The sequence below is a fragment of the Chiloscyllium plagiosum genome, chromosome 35, assembly GCF_004010195.1.
Source record: "Chiloscyllium plagiosum isolate BGI_BamShark_2017 chromosome 35, ASM401019v2, whole genome shotgun sequence".
NCBI classification, from domain to species: Eukaryota; Metazoa; Chordata; class Chondrichthyes; order Orectolobiformes; family Hemiscylliidae; genus Chiloscyllium; species Chiloscyllium plagiosum.
In genome coordinates this window covers 1,414,741-1,434,888 of record NC_057744.1, presented here as the reverse complement: position 1 = coordinate 1,434,888, position 20,148 = coordinate 1,414,741, and the positions used below count along the sequence as shown (strand labels likewise).

The window sequence follows — 20,148 nt, the reverse complement described above, 5'->3', positions numbered from 1 at the left end:
ACTCTGCTTCTCCCTCACTCCCCCTCACCTCCATATGCTGTCTCTCCCTCCCTCGCCTCTCTACTCTGCCTTCCACTCGCTCTTCCCATCGCTTCCCTTTCTCTAAACCAGGCCTCACCCCCTCTCCACCCACCCCTTCCCCTTGTGACACTGTGCTCCCTTTGTGCTAGACTCTCAAGCCTGAGTGAGAAGCATGTCATCTTCTCTAGAGCTCTAAGCATTTTACAATATAGCAGTCAGTGATATTAGTGGTTGTTTCATGAGGCCTGATTTGTTTTCTGGAGGTAGATAGTGTTTGCCTCACAGCAATGTTGGGAATATCGCTTCAGTAAAGGGTGAGCTGGTGTCAATGTGAGAAACTATACTCCGACTCCTGTGAACTCTATGGTGTGTATTGGAACAGAGAACGAAATAACAGGCATTGATCTAATTGGTTCTCAGCTCTTCAGCATTTAATGATTTATTGAGGGTCTATTTTCTTTAAACTTCTCTAATTCATGAGCACAGTTCTTGAGACAACCCATTAAGGGGAGGGGAGGTCTTCTGATTATCAGTCCACCTTTCAGTGTGTCCTGGCAAAGACCCTCTGTTTCCAAGGGAGAAGGAAGCCTGCTTTTCTCTTGTTGCTGCAACAGAACACCTTGTCAGTCTGCTTTCTGTTACAGCCTGCTGCATTGCAACATCGTCTGCATAATTAAGTTGTAAATTGTTCATGTGTGAAAGATTGGGAAGAAAATAGCCCCATTGTCTTATTAACCCTGAAAGGAACAATCCGAAAACAATTCCCAGCAAGTGATGTTGGCATGAAACCAACATTAAAGAAGTCAAAGGACAACATGAAAAGCAAAACCCCAATCCTATCTGGAGGAGACCGGTATACCACACTGTGCCAGTTATCATCATTTAAAAGTTTATTGATCAGCTATCGAATGAAGAATCCTTTCAATTCAGCCAGATACCTGTAGCTGTAATTGTAAACTGGGAGCCCATTGCAAGCTATCCTCAAGATAACACTTAATCTCTGGTTCAACCTAAATAGAGTTTATAGAAACTTCTCTGAATCCTGAATCCTTTTTAAGTTTAGTCGGTACATTTACAATGTGTCTTTACAATGACCTCACTAGGAATGGAGAACAGCATACTATTAGCCCTAGTCTGATGAAGACTTTTCACTTGCTCTGAAGCACTGAGAAAATAAATTCCCAGTTTCTTCCTGGGAATGTTTACTGCTTTTCTTCTTGACTCTGACTTTGAACATCAGCCGATCAATTAACCTACCCAATGTTCTCAAGCATGGACTTCCAGTGGACCCTGGAGGATGTTAAAGCATCAGTGCATCTTCCTCATAAAACACAAACCTCAGTCACCGCGGCAATACATGTCCGTGACTCAAATACTAAGGCAAGCTGCCTTGATTGAGCATAGCCACCTACAAGCACATAACCACAAGTCTAACCTCTCACCAAAGCCTGTCATTTTTGAAAGTCTCTTGCAGCATTTTTTTTGTAAAGTGGTGATTATGTTTATATCCTCTTATCGAGAATGAATTTCTTTGACAACATAATACAACAATAACAGCAGAGGTCTGAAATCTTGGTTTGTTAATAAATAGAAATTGACTCTGTTTTTCAGAACCAGAAATTGATTCCTGTATTTTTCCGCTTCATAGAAAAATGTTGGACTGGAGCAAGCAGCTTTATTACCAGAATGCTGCAGGAGAGTATAAATTGGGAATGTTTCAGGGGGAGCACAGAGTGCAGGTCTGTGTGTGTGTGCTCAATACAGATGATTCCCTTGAGGTATTCAGCTGTGATACCTGTTTACTGTGCTCATGATCTACAGTTTAATTTGGGTGATTTAATGTGAAGGCTCCAGAGTACATGAAACTGAATTCACCCACACACCCACAACTAAAATTTGACAAAATCGAGCTTCAAGAAGAATCCTTTCTGTGTGAAGTATGGATGGAGTGGAATGGGAGCTGTGTCCTTCTGACCAGTCTCGCTGTTAATGAGCTGGGCTGTTCAGTGCCTTTGAGATCCTTTCACAAATTCAGTGATCAACCAGTTAAAGACACAATGATCAGTTTAATTTTTCATCTGAAGCAGAATGTAGTTGGTCACCATTATTCTGTTTTTCTTTGACCATCACCTTGCCTGAGTTACGGGAAAGTGTAAGTAATGGCAGTGGAATCTTGAACAAAGATTTTGATGGTTTTATGAAATTCGTGCACGATCTTTCCTTAACCATTTTGCTTTGGTCACACCACTCAATGTCTTCTATGTCATTGATATCCTTATTTTTAAAAATGTTAATTTACTCCAAGGTTTTGAATCAGTGTTCTTGAATCACCGTGCCATGGGCGGCACGGTGGCACAGTGGTTAGCACTGCTGCCTCCACACCACTCAATGTCTTCTATGTCATTGATATCCTTATTTTTAAAAATGTTAATTTACTCCAAGGTTTTGAATCAGTGTTCTCAATCAAGCTCTGAACCTGCAATTAATGAAGTCATGGCCAATGTAGAAGCCATTGAGGTAGTAAGAACAGAGGAAGTCCCCAACCATGTGGCAAGACCTGGACAACAATCCAACTTGGACAGATAAGTAGCAGGTAACATTCACACCAAATGAGTCCTGGACAAGAATCATCTCCAGCAAGAGAGAATTGAATCATTGACCCTTGACGTTCCATGGTATTACCATCACTGAATCCCCACCATCAACATCCTGGGGGTTCCCGTTGACCAGAAACTTGGCTGGACTAGCCGTATACATTAACACAGTGGCTACAAGATCAGGTCAGAGGCTAAGAATCCTGCAGCAAGTAACTCACCTCCTGACTCCCCAAAGCCTGTCCACCATCTACCATTTGGAGTGTGATGGAATATTCCCCACTTTCCCTGGATGGGTGCAGCTCCAACAACACTCAAGAAGCTTGACATCACCAGGATAAAGCAGTTTGCTTGATTGGCACCACACGTACCACCTTCAACATTCATATCCTCAACCCCTCAACCCGTACAGTCGTACCAGTGTGCACCACTGCCTGTTTGTTTGGTTTTTTTTGGTATCATGTACCAAATACAATGAAAAGTGTTTTGCATGCTGTACAGACAGATGGTACCATACAAAGTACATCAGGGTAGCAGAACAGTGTATAGAATACGGTGTTACAGCCACCGAGAAGGTACAGAGAGCGCGAGAGATCAGGATAAACCTTTGAGAGGTTTGTTCAAAAGAAAACCGCAGGGAAGAAGCTGTTCTTGAATCTGTTCTTAAGTGTATACAAGCCTTTATATCTTCTACCTGATGGAAGAGAGCATAGCCAGGGTACAAAGGGTCTTTGATTATATTGGTTGCTTTCCCAAGTCAGCAGGAAGTATAGATGGAGTCATTGGAAGGGAGGCTAGTTTGTGTGATGGACTGGGCTGTGTTCATGACTGTCTGTAGTTTCTCACAGTTTTGGGAAGAGCATTTACCAAAACATGCTGTGATGCATCCAGATAGGATGCTTTCCATGGCGCGTCAAGAAAGATTAATGAGTCATTGTGGACAGGCTGAATTTCCTTAGCCACCTGAGGAAGTAGAGACATTGTTGTGCTTTCTTGACTGCCTCATCGACATGTGTGGACCAGGACAGATTGTTGGTGATCATCACTCCCAGGAACCTGACAGTCACAACCAACTCCCCCTCAGCCCCATTGAGGCAGACAGGGACATGCCTTCTACTCCATTTCCTGAAGTCAGCTCCATCATTTTGCTGACATTGATTGGTGTCTTTGCACCAGGCCACTAAGCACTAATCTCTATCACCGCTCTCTCCCCCCCCCCCCCCCCCCCCCCACCCCACACCCATGTCATGTTTGAGTGTAGGTGTCAGACACAGTAAAAGACACAAGTGTACAAATCTTTATTCATTTTCCAACAGCATGAAGAAAAGAAACACCCAAGTGGCCAGTGACAAGTTGTGCCCTTCACATCAAAGGGCAATGCTGTGTGAACTAATCTCTTTATTCTGTCTCATCGTTGTTTGAGATCCGACCTACAATGTTGACGACATCAGCAAACTTGTAAATGCAGTTGGGGTGGAATTTGGCGCCACAGTCATGAATGTGTAGGGAGTATAGTAAGGGGCTGAGGACGCAGCCTTCCCGGGGCACCAGTGTTGAGGATTATGGTGGAGGAGTACGCATACCTTGTCTATCCTTTCTGATTGTGATCTATAGGTCAGGAAGTTGATGATCAAGTTACAGAGGAGGGAGCTGAGACCTAGGCCTCAAGAGTTTAGAGATGAGTTTTTTTTACAAGATGCAGGGCAACAACTCACCAGGCTTCTTTCAATAGCGCCTTCCAAATGCGTGCCTTCCAGTGCCTGGAAGGGCACAGACATGCTTCCAAACTGGATACTGTCCTGACCTGAAGCTATGTCGCTGTTCCTTCCTTGGTGCTGGGAAAAGATCCAGGAGCATCTATACCACATGGATTGCAACTCAGCAATACCTCCCTGGGAACAGTTAGGGATACTCACATCCCCAAAACAAATGGAAAAGTAACAACCAGGAGAATTGATTCGAAAACAGTATGCGTACTGATCAACAGGAAAGGACATGGTGGGCCAATAAACATTAAAAACACAAAAGGTACAAATCTGTCACTGTAGGGCTGTGGTTATTGTAGTGGGGCAGATTCTAATCTCAGTGACTGCAGAGCTAGGGTTTATTAATACTTCTATACTTTTAAGAATTCTCAGCATTTCGGAGAAAGCAAGGATTACATTCGCAGAACTGCAGGTGAGCGTGACTATTAACAGAACTGCACGTGTGCAGATCTATCATACCTTGTCCGAATCCCTATAAACTAATTTCAGACTGTAAAATTAGCCCAGCTTGCACAGTCTATCCATGTAACTTCTGAAAAATTGCTATTTTACTCAGTAATTGGTTTAATACGTTTAGGAATTCGGGCCCAGCACTGAGAGGTATTCCTACTGTGCACTGTTATAAGGGAACTCTTGGCATGAATAATTACCTGGAAACATGGAGAAAACAGCCGCACAGCTCCAAGAATAGATTAATTTTGTCTTGTGAGCATACATTGTTGATCTGAGTATTTCATTACTGGACTCCAAGGCAGGCTGAGGGCTAATTAATGCGATATACCTCCAGGGGCTTGTTGCATATAAACACAAAGGTTGATTTTCATAGCGTAACCCTGATTTGTCTACAATGTAGCTTTTGGATCAGGTAGTAATCTACTTGGAATCGTTTAGATCTTTCTAACAAAATCACAGACCTGTCACAGGCAGCAGCTGTGGTTAATGTATGCACAATTTAAATTGTTAAAAAGGACAAGATTCACACTACACACGATCTGCTTTGGTTTCGCGTCCAAGTTGCTGCACCTCTGGGTATTCACAGCAACAGGGAATCTTGGTAAAAGTTGATCAGATATGTTAAACAAACACAACTGTGTAGAGTGATTGTAATAGTGTTGAATAATGATTTGTAATAGTCCATCATTATATAATTAGTTGTAATCAGTATTCAGTGATTAATAATCTGCTGCTGAAATGATTCAGAGTGCTGTAAATAACGTGGTAATCAATAGGAGAAAAGTCCTTTTGCGTTTCTGGTCATTTGGATTTTTCAGAATGGGAAGGGAATGTGGAGGAATATTGCTGGAACCTGTTCTAATCATCAGTTGTTTAATTCACCAGATATATGTGCTCGCCATAGAAATGGATGTTAATGCCCAGGCCTGAACGTAGCGCTGTATATTGGGCAGCAGCTGTAGTGGCATTTGAACAAAATGGTTTCAGGCTCATTGCTGAATTGGAAATAATTGCACACTTGTTGTCTATCTGACTGCTGCCTGTCGTCACGGCAATGGATGAACCATACAGTTAACATGTTGGACTGTGTGTGCTCCTACTCATGGCTCTCCCTCAAACCGGTTGTGAAGCGCTATGGATCATATTTTGTAAGATGCTTGTCTGAAGATGGTGTTATGAGACCAGCTATGGTCACTGCTGGGCAACTCAGACAGTAATACAGCTTGATAGATTCTTTTTGTTTTTTGTAACAAGGTATACTGAAATACAGGCACACAGTGCTGCAGATTTTGGTTTAATTGTGCAAAGAATTTGATAAAATAGAATAAAGTAAATTATTTAAATCTGAAACAATTCGAATGATTTTGAAACGCAGTAAACATCAAATCCCATCTATGCTAGCACCATCATGTTATAGAACTCAGACACCAGAGAGACTTCACTCCTCTATGAGAGCTGTCGGTTTAATTTAAGTATTTCTTCCAATTCTCGATCTTGAGAGTCTGGTAGCCCTTTTCTTGATTAGTCACTTAACTGATTATAGACTTTCTCCATTTCAAAACACTCTTCAGGATTCAAGACAAACACTTCCGCTCTGGAGCTTTCTAACTAAAACTGTTACACTGTGTAATGTTCTCCTAGCTTTTCTGAATAACTTTCTCTCGGAGAAACTGCTTGATAGATCTAACTTCAACCAATATTTCTGCAAACCAAAAATAACAGCTTTCTAATCTATGGGCTCTTACCCAAACACAGCAAGAATCCTGATCCTTCTAAACTGAAAATAAGGTAATATTCCTCAACATTTTTTTTTGCCTTAAAACTCTCCCATCACAACCCAATTCACATCACCACCCCAAGAACTCCTTCACTCACACATGCTTAAACAGGGGCTAAGTGTTGCCATGGTGATATTGTCACTGACTAGTAATCCAAAGATCCAGGTCATGTACCGGAACCTGGATTTGAATCCTGCTATCACAGGTAGTGGAACTCAAACCTAATAAAAGTCTGTATTGAGAGTCTAATGATGACCATGTCAATTGTTGCTTTTTTTTAAAAAAATGTAATTCACTAATGACCTTTAGTGAAGGAAATCTTCCATTCTTAACCAGTTCGGCCTACAGCAATAAGCTGACTATCAATAAAAATCCTAGCCAGTGATGTCTATGTCCTTTGAATGAATGAGGGATAAAAAGGCTCCTGAAATACTTACAAGTTGGTCTTTTAAATCCCTTTTTTTTTATTGTTAAATTCTCTTGTGGGACATGAGTCACCCTCCAATAATGAAATTAAATTATCTGTGTGTGTATTTTTGTCTATAATATAATTTTCCGTTGCAAGTAGCTTGATGGGTGACACTGTCGCTTCGTCCCTGTGAAGATACAATGTTCAAATCCCATCCTAGGAATAGGACTGCATTATGCAGGCTGAGACATCCGAGCAGTATCTAAAGGAATGTCCCACTCTCTGAGAAGCTAGCCTTTGTCTGAACCAGCTGTCAGCCAGTACAAGTAGACACAAAAGATACCATGGCACTTTTGAAGAGGAACAACTGGGTTTTCCCAGTGTCTTAGCCAATGTTTGTTCTTCAACACATTGTCTAGCTATCACCATTGTTAACAGTTAACCCGAGAATGCAACTTTAAAAAAAAGGGTTTTGTGATTTACACATGAAAGAAGTGAAACTATCACTGTATTCTAACAGATGAAAGGCTTAACAGACAATCAATTCTTCAATGTATAATTTCAGTTGCATCACACTGTAAGTTTTTGCTATAAATTCTGTGTTATGATCGAGCCCTCCACAATCACCTGATGAAGGAGCGTCGCTCCGAGAGCTAGTGTGCTTCCAATTAAACCTGTTGGACTATAACCTGGTGTTGTGTGATTTTTAACTTTCTTCAACTAACACCACCAAAAAACAGAATACTTGAACCTGTGGTTTCTATTGATGAGATTTGATTGGTTAAAGCTAGTTGCAAAGTGAAGTCGTAGCATGTTATTGGCTGGGAAGTACTCCGGGCATCGCAGGAATGTAAAAGGTGCTAAACCAGATACAAGTTCTTTCTTTTAAATTGCTACAATATTTTGAGTCACTGTATGCATCTGATATCTTTGATTATATAATTGACCAGTTTGTAATAAGATCATGTTGTTGTAGTTTTTCAGGCCCAGACGGTGATTGTGGATGACAGTGTGTCGGGATTTATTGGATCCAATGTGACTTTGAGCTGCACCTTCACAAACAACAATCCCAACATCAAAATCACTCAAGTCACATGGCAAAAGGCAACCAATGGGTCGAAGCAAAATATTGCTATTTTTCATCCAACTATGGGGGTCTCTGTCTTGCCTCCCCACAAAGGCAGGGTGTCTTTTAAGAAGCCATCACTAGACGATGCAACAATCCAGTTGTTCAACTTAGAGCTGTCAGATGAAGGTGTCTACATCTGTGAGTTTGCAACCTTTCCGACGGGAAATCGAGAGAGCCAGGTTAATCTCACAGTTTTTGGTAAGTGTTTATTTAAATCAGATACTCTATAACTAATGTTCTATCTGGTGTTTACAGTGTGTGTGGGGGGAACTGCCCTTAGAAATCCTGAAATCTTAACTAATAATCCAGGCATTGAGTTGAAGTCTTATGTGTTTGTTGGAGCTATTTGAATTCAGTTTATGAAAGAATGTCTGGAATAAAAATCAGTAAAACTGAGCACAAAACTCGTTTGATGTAAAAGCCAAATAAGAAAACCCATGGGCCTCCTTAACAGGTCCACGTGGTTCCAGTTCTGCACCCATATGGTTACTCCTTAACAGTCCTCTGTTGCAAAAATTGAGTTTTCCCATGTAATGGAGAGTTAAGTAAACACTGAGTCCCACCCTCTCAACAATATCAGTTCAAGCAAAATACTGAAGTACTTGCTCTGACTGCAACATGAAAGTGTCCTCACATCCCCCCAAATCATGTTGTTGGCCTACAGTACAACTTCCACACAGCATCCACAAACATATGTCTTTATCAAAGCAAGGATGTATTACTGGGATTTGCTTTGTATGTTGAGCACAGAAACATGGTTTGGCCAACACCATTCATGCCAGTGCTTATGCTGCACTTGAGTTTCTCACATCCCTCTTCATCAAACCTCAGGCTGCACCCAGGAAGACCCAGTAAACAGTAAAGAAATAAGGAGTAAATCATCTGTTTTGTAATGTCGATTGAGAGGTCAATACATTTTCCCCTGCTCCTCTTTGAAATAGTGCAATTGAATCTTTGGCCTTGGAAGGCCATAAGTTGTCCAAATCCACAAGAAAGGCCTCAGCTTAACATCTCATCTGTAAGGGGGCCTCACAATGTGATCAGAACTACACTGTAGTGTCTGTTTTGATTGCTGTGCTCAACTCCTAGACTAAGACTTCAATCGAGGAGAAAGTGAGGTCTGCAGATGCTGGAGATCAAAGTTGAAACTTTATTGCTGGAACAGCACAGCAGGTCAGGCAGCATCCAGGGAACAGGAGATTCGACGTTTCGGGCACAGGCCCTTCTTCAGGAATGAGCAGAGAGTGTTCAGCAAAATCCTCAACTTCAGCTTCCAAGCTCAGACCTACATAGCCAGGACAGACACTGGGCGAATGCTTCAGATCCTTCTATTCTACTCCTTCCATTCCTTCCTCGTGTATTGTTTCACTTCGGCGGGTCGGTGTGGACTTGTTGGGCCGAAGGGCCTGTTTCCACACTGTAATCTAATCTAATCTAATTTCTTCTAACCTGCCGTTAAATATGTTTACACCATCTGACCAACTGAACCAGTTCCATATTCTTGCCGTTCTTTGGGTTCCCGAATTTCTGATTGGAAAAACAGTCACTAATAAATTCGTGTTCCAACAGCTGGCCTGAGCTCCTTTCTAGCTTACCTTCACCAAATATGATCATTTCAGACTCCTTATTATGACCTGAGATGTTGTTAATGAAAATTAGATTTAGTAATGAGCTGTGTACAATGATCTGACCTGAGTTAAGTGACTCTGAATAAATACAGAGCCTGAGCACTGAGGAGAAATATAATTTACTGTTGGTTAGATTTTATCAAAAATTAAGTATTTGAAAAATATTCAATATTTAATTGAAGCCAATTAACACCAAATAAGGAAGCAATTATTGACAGTTCCAGAATCTCTCTCACTGCAATAATCCAGGATAGTATCATCTATAATTGTTGCAAAATACTATGAACATTTTGCAGATTAGACAGCAGCCATGGAGACAGGGAAAGTTGGGATGACCCTTTCATAAGAACTTTTGCCTTTCAGGCAATCTTTCCAATGAAACCGAAACATGCTGATAGTTATTACACCCGTAACTATCTAATAACCATGTGTCACATCATTGTGGGAGTTGCTGACAAATGTAAATGGCCAAAGTGAATTGAAACATTGATATTAACGAGTAACTGTCAAGGACATGCACGCTGATGGTCTAGCTGAGTGTGTGTATTGATCTTTAGAGATGTGCTAAATAATTACAACTAAAATTTACAATGATTGTTGAAATGACACTGAACCTTTCTGAAGCATTCGCCCAGTGTCTGTCCTGGCTATGTAGATAGCACTCTGAGCTTGGAAGCTGAAGTTGAGGATTGAAGTCTTAGTCTAGGAGTTGAGCACAGCAATCAAAACAGACACTTCAGTGTAGTTCTGATCACATTGTGAGGCCCCCTTACAGATGAGATGTTAAGCTGAGACCTTTCTTGTGGACTTGGACAATTTATGGCCTTCAAAGGCCAAAGATTCTATTGCACTATTTCAAAGCGGAGCAGGGAAAATGTATTGACCCCTCAATTGACATTACAAAACAGATGATTTACTCCTTATTTCTTTACTGTTTACTGGGTCTTCCTGAGTGCAGACTGCTTGTTATTTTCTACAAGTAGCTACACTATTCGCTGTAAATTATTATGGGTAAGTGCTTTATGAGTGCAGGTCTTTCTTTTATAACATTGAACTAACTGCACAAAGGCTGGTATCACTTCACCAAGTTGCCAGTTATTTATTTGTGCACAGTACAGCAGTTGTAGCCAGCCAGCTTGCAGTCCCTAAACTGCCCCTTAACAGTCCCCTGTTTCCTGATTGGACCAGGTTAACAACCTTGTAGTCAATGAGGTCTGCCTGCTTCTAATCACTGTAAATACAGGCTAGAAATGTTGTATCCGAATTCCTGGTATACAACAGTTTTAACCAATTGAACAGCTGTATAATCCTGCCGTTAGATGATTGTCTCTGCATCTCACTTTCCCACACAGTTGTAACCTTGTTCTGGAGCTGCCACCTCCAGGCTTGGATGACCATTGAAAGTGTGGCTGTTGGAAGATGTTCTTTCAGAGGGGGATTTCCTCCTTCAGAAGTAGATTCTCCAACAGCACAACATTCAAGACATGCAGTGATTTGTGCTAGAATATCCGCACCGTGTAACAGTGCAGCTCCAGTCATGTTGTGCTTCACTCAACACCGTTAGAGTTGATTCTTAGAATGGATGCCAAATCTAGTCCCGTGGATGAATATGGCTGGAAATCTAGTCCCGTGGATGAATGTGGCTGGAAATCTAGTCCCGTGGATGAATGTGGCTGAGAATCTAGTCCCGTGGATGAATGTGGCTGGAAATCTAGTCCCGTGGATGAATGTGGCTGGGAAGATTAATCTCTGCGCCATTGCTTCCTCCAAAATACCTGAAACCCGTGCTTCATTAATGTATCCTCATTTCCGATTTCTTGGTCAATGTACAATCTGAGCCTCTCTTCCATCAACATTGCTTTTCTGGTGACAAATGCTGCAAAATGAGATGACATCATTAATGTTGCCTCTTTTTATATTGTGATTGATTGTGCTGTACTTGAATGTCAGTTCAGATTACGGCTGATGGTTTATGTCTCTCTCCATCTGGCAGCTCTGCTTCCTTGTTTGTACGTCTCTTTCACTGTCCCTGTGTGTGTGTGTTGCTCTGTGTTTAATTGCTGTGCATTTTAATGTCTGTCCCTTTCTTATTCTCACTGTGTCTTTGCGTGTTCCACCTCCCTTCTCATAGAATAAAGAATAGTACTGCAAAGGAACAGCTCTCCAGCCTTCTATGTTTGTGCTGACCGTGATGCCATTCTAAACTCCTACTGTCTGCCTGCACACAGTCCATATCCCGCTATTCCCTGCCTATTCATATGTCTGGCTCAATACTTCTTAAACATTTAAATGTGTGTTTGACTTTACTCAATCATGGGGTTTCTAGATGACTAGTCCACTATGTCAGTGCCTCTGTATTGCTCTCTCCATGTGTGAATTGACTGCTCTCACCATTTTCTTCACTGACTTTCCCTCCAGTTCCCTTCTCTCTCTTAATACCTCCTCACTCCCACCCCCCCCAACCTGTGCTGATGTCTCTCTCATCCCCTCAGCCCTCCCCAGTTCCTTCGTTTCGCCATCTCTTCTCCGTGCCCCTCCCGTCTCCTCCTCACTCGCTCTGTCTTTCCAATACGAAAATGATTTATTTGTGCTTTTTAAATATTGCGCTTGTTGAGATTAGATTAGTTGCATTGTTTATATGACACTAATAACAGCTGTAGGGAACATGTAAATGTAAATTGTAATGTTAGGTTTCTATTCCCTCTCTTCAGAGTGCATTATTATTACCTTGGCAGTTTCAACTATAGCTATGCACATTTCTTGATCTGTTTGCATTGGCTCTGGTGCAATTTATAAATTGATGGTAAAAGGTGGGTGACTTTTAATGTTTCCAGTCAAAATTGTTATCTGGTAATGACAGAGGATCCTAAGCCAACCCAAAAAACAAGTTCTGTTCAGAATTAACCTGCATTGACCAATTTATACAGAGCAGCGTCATGTGCATTGTATGTAAACTACACCGTGTTATGCATTCAGATTCATGAAGTCCTCCAGTGCTCACCTTATCCAGGTCAGCAAATGACTGTTTGTTTGTTTCTCTCTCACTAAACTCAATAGGGAAAACACAAACAATAGGCCACTTGAATCAATATTTTGTCAGTGAATGATGGAGCTGGGAAAGGTCCCTGTCTCTGAGTGATACAGTAAGCTGAGCAGTGAGAGAGTCCAGAGGATTGTGTGTGTGTGTGTGTGGTTGGTTGATTAGTTAGTTAGACTGGCTGGTCCCATTGGCCTTTGGAAATGCACAGCCCCAAGATGAGGCCGAGAGATGAGATTGTGCAGCCCAATACTGTCTTGCTAAAGCATGTTGTACGTGTGCATCTCCTACGGAATGATAAAAATGCATTTGAGGCAGTAATTTAGTGAAGACTGCCTTCAATTTGTAGCATTACGAATAAAAGAAAACCTTGTGTTTTGAATAGTACATTTCACAGCTACCACCTTAGAGCCAATGAAGTACTTTTGCAGTCTAATTTCTGTTGGAATATAGGAAATGCAGGAGTCAGTCTGAGCTCAGTAAGATCCCACAAACCATTGTGATAATCTTCAGCTAATCCTATTTCTGCAATGCTGTTTGAGAGATGAACGACACCAGCAAGGATTACCCTGCTCTTCCTCAAGATGGCCGTGCTATTTTTTATATTCACCCACTGAGGCAGTTTGGGCTTTAGTTTGAGGTCTCATCTGAAAGATAGTATCTCTGACAGTATGACACTCCCTCAGTATTGCATTGGAGTGTTCACATTAACTGTTCTGTCCAGACCCTGAATGGGACTTACCCCAGACAAGACCAAGCTCTGACTGATACTTACATTGTTTGACATGGAGGGGGAGGAGGGTCATTTCAGATCATCACCTGAATTGGCTTTGCAAATCCTGTCCAATGGAAATCTATCCCTACAGCTCGCTGGATGTTTTGTGGACAGATGGTCTGTCTCTATGCTGTAAATTCTATTGTGTTTAAAAGTCATCTGTATAACTGTAGTTGCCAAATGAGAGAAAGCAGCTGTCTGTATCGGTCCCTGATTGAGGCCTTGTACTATAAAACAGCATCTGACATCAACCAAAATAAGGACAGTCAGGCACTTGGTTGGAGCACGGCAGCAAATCATCTCCGCAGTGTAGCTAAGAACAAAACACAGATAATCCACGGAAGAGTGCATCCAGACATTCGTTCAGTCAGAGGATGGAAACACATTTAGTCTTTCATTAGGAAACTGGTGGCCATAAATCATTTGTTTTGCATGACAATGAGACGGGGCGGGTTGGGTTTGGGCCTCTTGGCTTCTCTGCTCCTCATTTGTGCTGTGCATGCAGATCAGTCCTTGGAGATTATTTCAAAGAATTTAAACAGAAAAATGCAAAGACATGCTTCCTGCTCCAACGTGGCAATTGTGTTCCTGTTAATAGAATCTAGTCATAAGTCTGTCTCCCCCATTTCTTTCTGAAATCTACACAGGAGAATTGCTGCCCTTTCTTATTCATCTCAGGAATGTGAGTATTACACTCGAGGCCATTATTTATTTCCTTTGAGAAGCTGCTTTCTTAATGTTGTGGCAGCATAGTTTATTTTCAGTTGACAATACAGCTTATTGAGACACCTCCACCTAGACATTTAGCCTCACTTCATCTGAATCATCAAAAACCAGTGTGCCCTTGGTGGGAGTTTGGCCTGTGGTAAAATGCAAATACAGGATTTAATGCCCAAGCCCAGTCTGTCGGATTAGATTGTTTCAATAATATGTGGGCTCTGAATTCCTGACTGATTACTCCAAATGGGATCGTTCCAGGTCTCAACCAGTGAGATATTATTTTAAAATCTTTTTGCCTGAATGTGGATCTGCTGCTGCAGATCCCAGATTCAGAAACTGGGAACCACTGATGGTCACCTTTTCAGCTCAGTCTATCTGCCCAATGTTACCCCTCAGCCAGTCAACTCACTTCAAGTCTCTCGCTCTGTCGCTCCACTCTACTTTATTAATTCACTCATGGAGCATGGGCACTGCTGACTCAGCCAGCGTTTATTGCCCGTCCCTAGTTGCCCCTTGAGAAGGTGGGGGTGAGCTGCCTTCTTGAACTGCTGCAATCCATGTGCTGTAGGTAGACCCACAATGCCTAGATTTTGACCCAGCGACACTGAAGGAATGTCAATGTATTTCCAAGTCAAGATGGTGAGTGGTTTGGAGGGGAACCTCCTGGTAGTGGTGTTCCTATGTATCTGCTGCCCTTGTCCTTCTGGTTGGAAGTGGTCATGGGTTTGAAGTGCTGACTAAGGATCTTTGGTGAATTTCTGCAGTGCATCTTGTAGATAATACACACTGCTGTCACTGAGCATCAGCAGTGGAGGGAGTGGATGTGGTGCCAGTCAAGCGGGCTGCTTTGTCTCGGATGATGTCAATTTTCTTGAGTGTTGGAGCTGCACCCATCCAGGCAAGTGGAAGGAATTCCATCACATCCTTGACTAATGCCTTGTAACGGGGAAAAAAGTGGGGAGTCAGGAGGTGAGCTCTTGCTGCAGGATTCCCAAACTCTGGCCTGACCTTGTAGCCACAACACTTATACAGCAAGTCCAGTTGAGCTTCTATTCAATCTTAACCCCCAGGATGTTGATAGTGGGGGATTCAATAATGGTAGTACCATCTAATATCAAGGAACCATATAGATTCCCTCATGTTGGAAATGGAATTTGCCTGGCATTTGTGTGACAGTGAATGTACCCTACAATGTAAACAGCCCAAACCAAGATATTGTCCAGGTCTTACTTCATTTGGACATGGACTGCGTCAGTATGTGAGGAGTCACGAATGGGGCTGAACATTGTTCAGTCCACTTTTGACCTTATCGGTGGGATGGTCATGGATGAAGCAGTTAAGGATGATTATGCCGAGGACACTGCAGTGATAGTGTCCCTTTCTCTGGGCCAGGATACCTGGAATTCAGCCTCAACGCCTCCAAACGTATGTAGTAACAAAGTCTGAACAGGTTGATTAGGAACTTCTGCAGTGATGTCCTACCATTGAGATGAATGCCCTCCAATAGCCACAACATCTTCCTCTGCGCCAGGAATGATTCCAAACAATTTTCCTCTTATTCCCATTAGAGTCATACAGTTGCACAGCTCAGAAACAGACCCTTCGGTTCAACCCGTCCATGCCGATCAGATATCCTAACCCAATCTAGTCCCACCTGTCAGCATCTGGCCCATATCCCTCCAAACCCTTCCTATTCTTATACCCATCCAGATGCCTCTTAAATATTGTAATTGTACCAGCCTCCACCACTTCCTCTGGCAGCTCATTCCATACACGTACCACCCTCTGCGTGAAAAAGTTGTCCCTTAGGTCTCTTTTATATCTTTCCCCTCTCACCCTAAACCTATGCCCGCTAGTTCTGGACTCCCCGACCCAAGGGAAAAGATTTTGTCTATTGACCCTGTCCATGCCCTCATGATTTTATAAACCTCTATAAGATCACCCCTCAGTCTCGACACTCCAGGAAAAACAGTCCTAGCCGATTCAACCTCTCCCTCGAGCTCAAATCCTCCAACCCTGGCAACATCCTTGTAAATCTTTTCTGAACCCTTTCAAATTTCACAACATCTTTCCAATAGGTAGGAGACCAGAATTGCACACAATATTCCTGATTTGGAGATGCCAATGTTGGACTGGGGTGTACAAAGTTATAAATCACACAACACCGGTTTATAGTCCAATAAGTTTATTTGGAAGTACTAGCTTTCGGAGCGATGCTTCTTCATCAGGTGGCTGTAGCACCAAGTGCTTCCAATTAAACCTGTTGGACTATAACCTGGTGTTGTATGATTTTTAACGCAATATTCCAACAGTGGCCTAACCAATGTCCTGTACAGCTGCAACATGACCTCCCAACTCCTGTACTCAATACTCTGACCGATAAAGGAAAGCATACCAAACACCTTTACTATCCTATCTACCTGCGACTCCACTTTCAAGGAGCTATGAATCTGCACTTCAAGGTCTCTTTGTTCAGCAACACTCCCTCGGACCTTACCATTAAGTGTATAAGTTCTGCTAAGATTTGCTTTCCCAAAATGCAGCTCCTCACATTTATCTAAATTAAGCTCCTTCTGCCACTTCTCAGCCCATTGGCCCATCTGGTCAAGATCCTGTTGTAATTTGAGATGACCTTCTTTGCTGTCCACTACACCTCCAAATTTGGTGTCATCTACAAACGTACTAATTATACCTCTTATGCTCACATCCAAATCATTTATATAAATGATGAAAAGTAGTGGACGCAGCACCGATCCTTGTGGCACTCCACTGGTCACAGGCCTCCAGTCTGAAAAACAACCCTCTACCACCCTCTCTCTTCTACTTTTGAGCCAGTTCTGTATCCAGGTGGCTAGTTCTCCCTGTATTCCATGAGATCTAACCTTGCTAACCAGTCTCCCATGGGGAACCTTGTCGAACGCCTTACTGAAGACAGTATAGATCACGTCTACCGCTCTGCCCTCATCAATCCTCTTTGTTACTTCTTCAAAAATCTCAATCAAGTTTGTGAGACATGATTTCCCATGCACAAAGCCATGTTGACTATCTCTAATCAGTCCTTTCCTTTCCAAAGACATGTACATCCTGTCTCTCAGGAGTCCCTCCAACTTGCCCACCACTGAGGTCAGGCTCACTGGTCTGTAGTTCCCTGGCTTGTCCTTACCACCCTTCTTAAACAGTGGCACCACGTTAGACAACCTTCAGTCTTCCGGCACCTGACCTGTGACTATCGATCATATAAATATCTCAGTAAGAGGCCCAGCAATCGCTTCCCACAGAGTTCTAGGATACACCTGGTCAGCTCCTGGGGATTTATCCACCTTTACCCGTTTCAAGACATCCAGCACTTCCTCATCTGTAATATGGCTATTTTTCAAGATGTCACCATATATTTCCCTACATTCTATATCATCCATGTCCTTTTCCACAGTAAAAACTGATGCAAAATATTCATTTAGTACCTCCCCCATCTCTTGCGGCTCCACACAAAGGCTTCCTTGCTGATCTTTGAGGGGCCCTATTCTCTCCCCTCCTTGCTGATCTTTGAGGGGCCCTATTCTCTCCCCCGTTACCCTTTTGTCCTTAATGAATTTGTAAAAACCCTTTGGATTCTCCTTAACTCTATTTGCCAAAGCTATCTCATGTCCCCTTTTTGCCCTCCTGATTTCCCTCTTAAATATACTCCTACTGCCTTTCTACTCTTCTAAGGATTCACTCGATCTATCATGTCTATACCTGGCAATGATCACAGCTGCCGCACATTTACCATAGCCTTGGAGAGGGAAAGGAGCAGTTACCGAGGGAAGGTATTTAATCGGGGAAAAGGAAATTAAGATGCTATCAGACAGGATTTGGGAAGTACAGACTGGGAGCAATTCTTCCACAGAAAGGGCACAGCAGACATGTGGAGACTGTTTAAGGAGCAGTTGTTGCGAGTGATGCACAAATTTGTTCCTCTGAGACAGGCAAGATGGGGTAAGATTAAGGAACCTGGGATGATGAGGACAGAGGAACTTCTCTTCAAAAGGAAGAAGGCAACTTACGTAAGCTGGAGGAAGCAAGGATCTGGCACAGCTTTAGAGGATGACAGGCTTGCTAGAGAGGAACCAGGAGGGGGCACAAAACAGGCTTGGCAAGAAGGATTAGGGAGAACCCAAAGGCATTTTATTCATACGTGAGGAGTAAGAGAATGATTAGGGAGAAGATAGGGTTGATCAGGGATAGTGTAGGGAACTTGTGCGTGGAGTCTGAGCAGATTGGAGAAGCCCTAAATGAGGTTTTGCTTCGGTTTTCACTAAGGAAAGGGAAGTTGTTGTGAATGAGAACTTTGAGGAGCTGGGATACAGGCTTGATCAGATCAAGATCGATGAAGTTGATGTGCTGGAAACTTTGGAAAACATTAAGATTGATAAGTCCCCAGGGCCAGACCAGATTTATCCTAGGCTGCTCCGGGAAGCGGGAAAGGAGGTTGCTAAGCTACTGGCGAGGATATTTGCCTCCTCACTCTCCACGGGAGTCGTACCGGAGGATTGGAAAGAGGTGAATGTTGTTCCTCTTTTCAAGAAGGGCAATCGGGAAATCCCTGGTAATTACAGACCAGTCAGTCTTAATTCTGTGGTCAGCAAAATTTTGGAAAGAATTCTGAGGGATAGGATTTATGACTATTTGGCAAAGCATAGCGTGATTAAGGGCAGTCAGCATGGCTTTTGAGGGGTAGGTCATGCCTCACAAATCTTATTGAGTTCTTTGAGGAGGTGACAAGACAAAGGTCGAGCAGTGCATATGGTGTATATGGACTTCAGAGCTGAAAATGTGTTGCTGGAAAAGCGCAGCAGGTCAGGCAGCATCCAAGGAGCAGGAGCAACACATTTTCAGCTCTGATCTCCAGCATCTGCAGTCCTCACTTTCTCCTATATGGACTTCAGCAAGGCATTTGATAAGGTTCCCTATGATAGGCTCATTCATAAAGTCAGGAAGTAAAGAGTACAGGGAGATTTGGCTATCTGGATTCAGAACTGGCTGGCTGACATAAGGCAGAGAATGGCTGTAGATGGAAAGTATTCTGCCTGGAGGACAGTGTTGAGTGGGGTCCCACAGGGCTCTGTTCTAGGGCCTCTGCTCTTTGTAGTTTTTATAAATGACTTGGATGAGGAGGTTGAGGGGTGGGTTTAATAAATTTACAGATGACACAAAGGTTGGAGGTGTCGTTGATAGTATAGAGGGCTATTGCAGGCTGCAGTGCGACATAGACAGGATGCAGAGCTGGGCTGAGAAATGGCAGATGAGGTTCAACCTGGATAAATGTGAAGGGATGCATTTTGGAAGGTCAAACTCGAATACTGAATATAGGATTATAGACAGGATTCTTGGCAGTGTGGAGGAACAGAGGGATCTGGGTGTGCAAGTACATAGATCCCTCAAAGTTGCCACTTTGGTGATTTGGCTTTCATTAACAGGGGGATTGAGTTTAAGAGCCGCGAGGTTTTGCTGCAGCTCTACAAATCCCTGGTGAGACCAACACTTGGAATATTGTGTCCAGTTCTGGTCGACCTACTATAGGAAAGATACAGAAATTTTGGACAGGGTGCAAAGAAGGTTTACCAGGATGCTGCCTGGACTGGAGGGCTTGCCTTATGAAGAAAGGTTGACTAAGCTCGGAGTTTTCTCTCTGGAGAGAAGGAGAAAGAGAAGGAGACCTGATTGAGGTATTCAAGATAATGAGAGGAATAAATAGAGTCAATAGCCAGAGACTTTTCCCCACGGCAGGATTGACTGGTGCAAGAGATCATAGTTTTAAGATATTAGGAAAAAGGTACAGAGGAGACATCAGAGGAAGGT

The 20,148-nt window shown here is 42.7% G+C and overlaps 1 protein-coding gene across 1 annotated transcript in view; it reads left to right on the top strand.

Annotated features, from left to right (window-relative positions):
- Positions 1–20,148, top strand: part of LOC122540536 (nectin-1-like) — a 304,355-nt gene that overhangs the window by 11,135 nt on the left and 273,072 nt on the right. The window contains exons 3-4 of the mRNA XM_043676400.1: positions 2,390–2,400; positions 7,997–8,348. Of these exons, the coding sequence (XP_043532335.1) occupies positions 2,390–2,400; positions 7,997–8,348 (363 nt within the window). The remainder of the gene's footprint in view (positions 1–2,389; positions 2,401–7,996; positions 8,349–20,148) is intronic.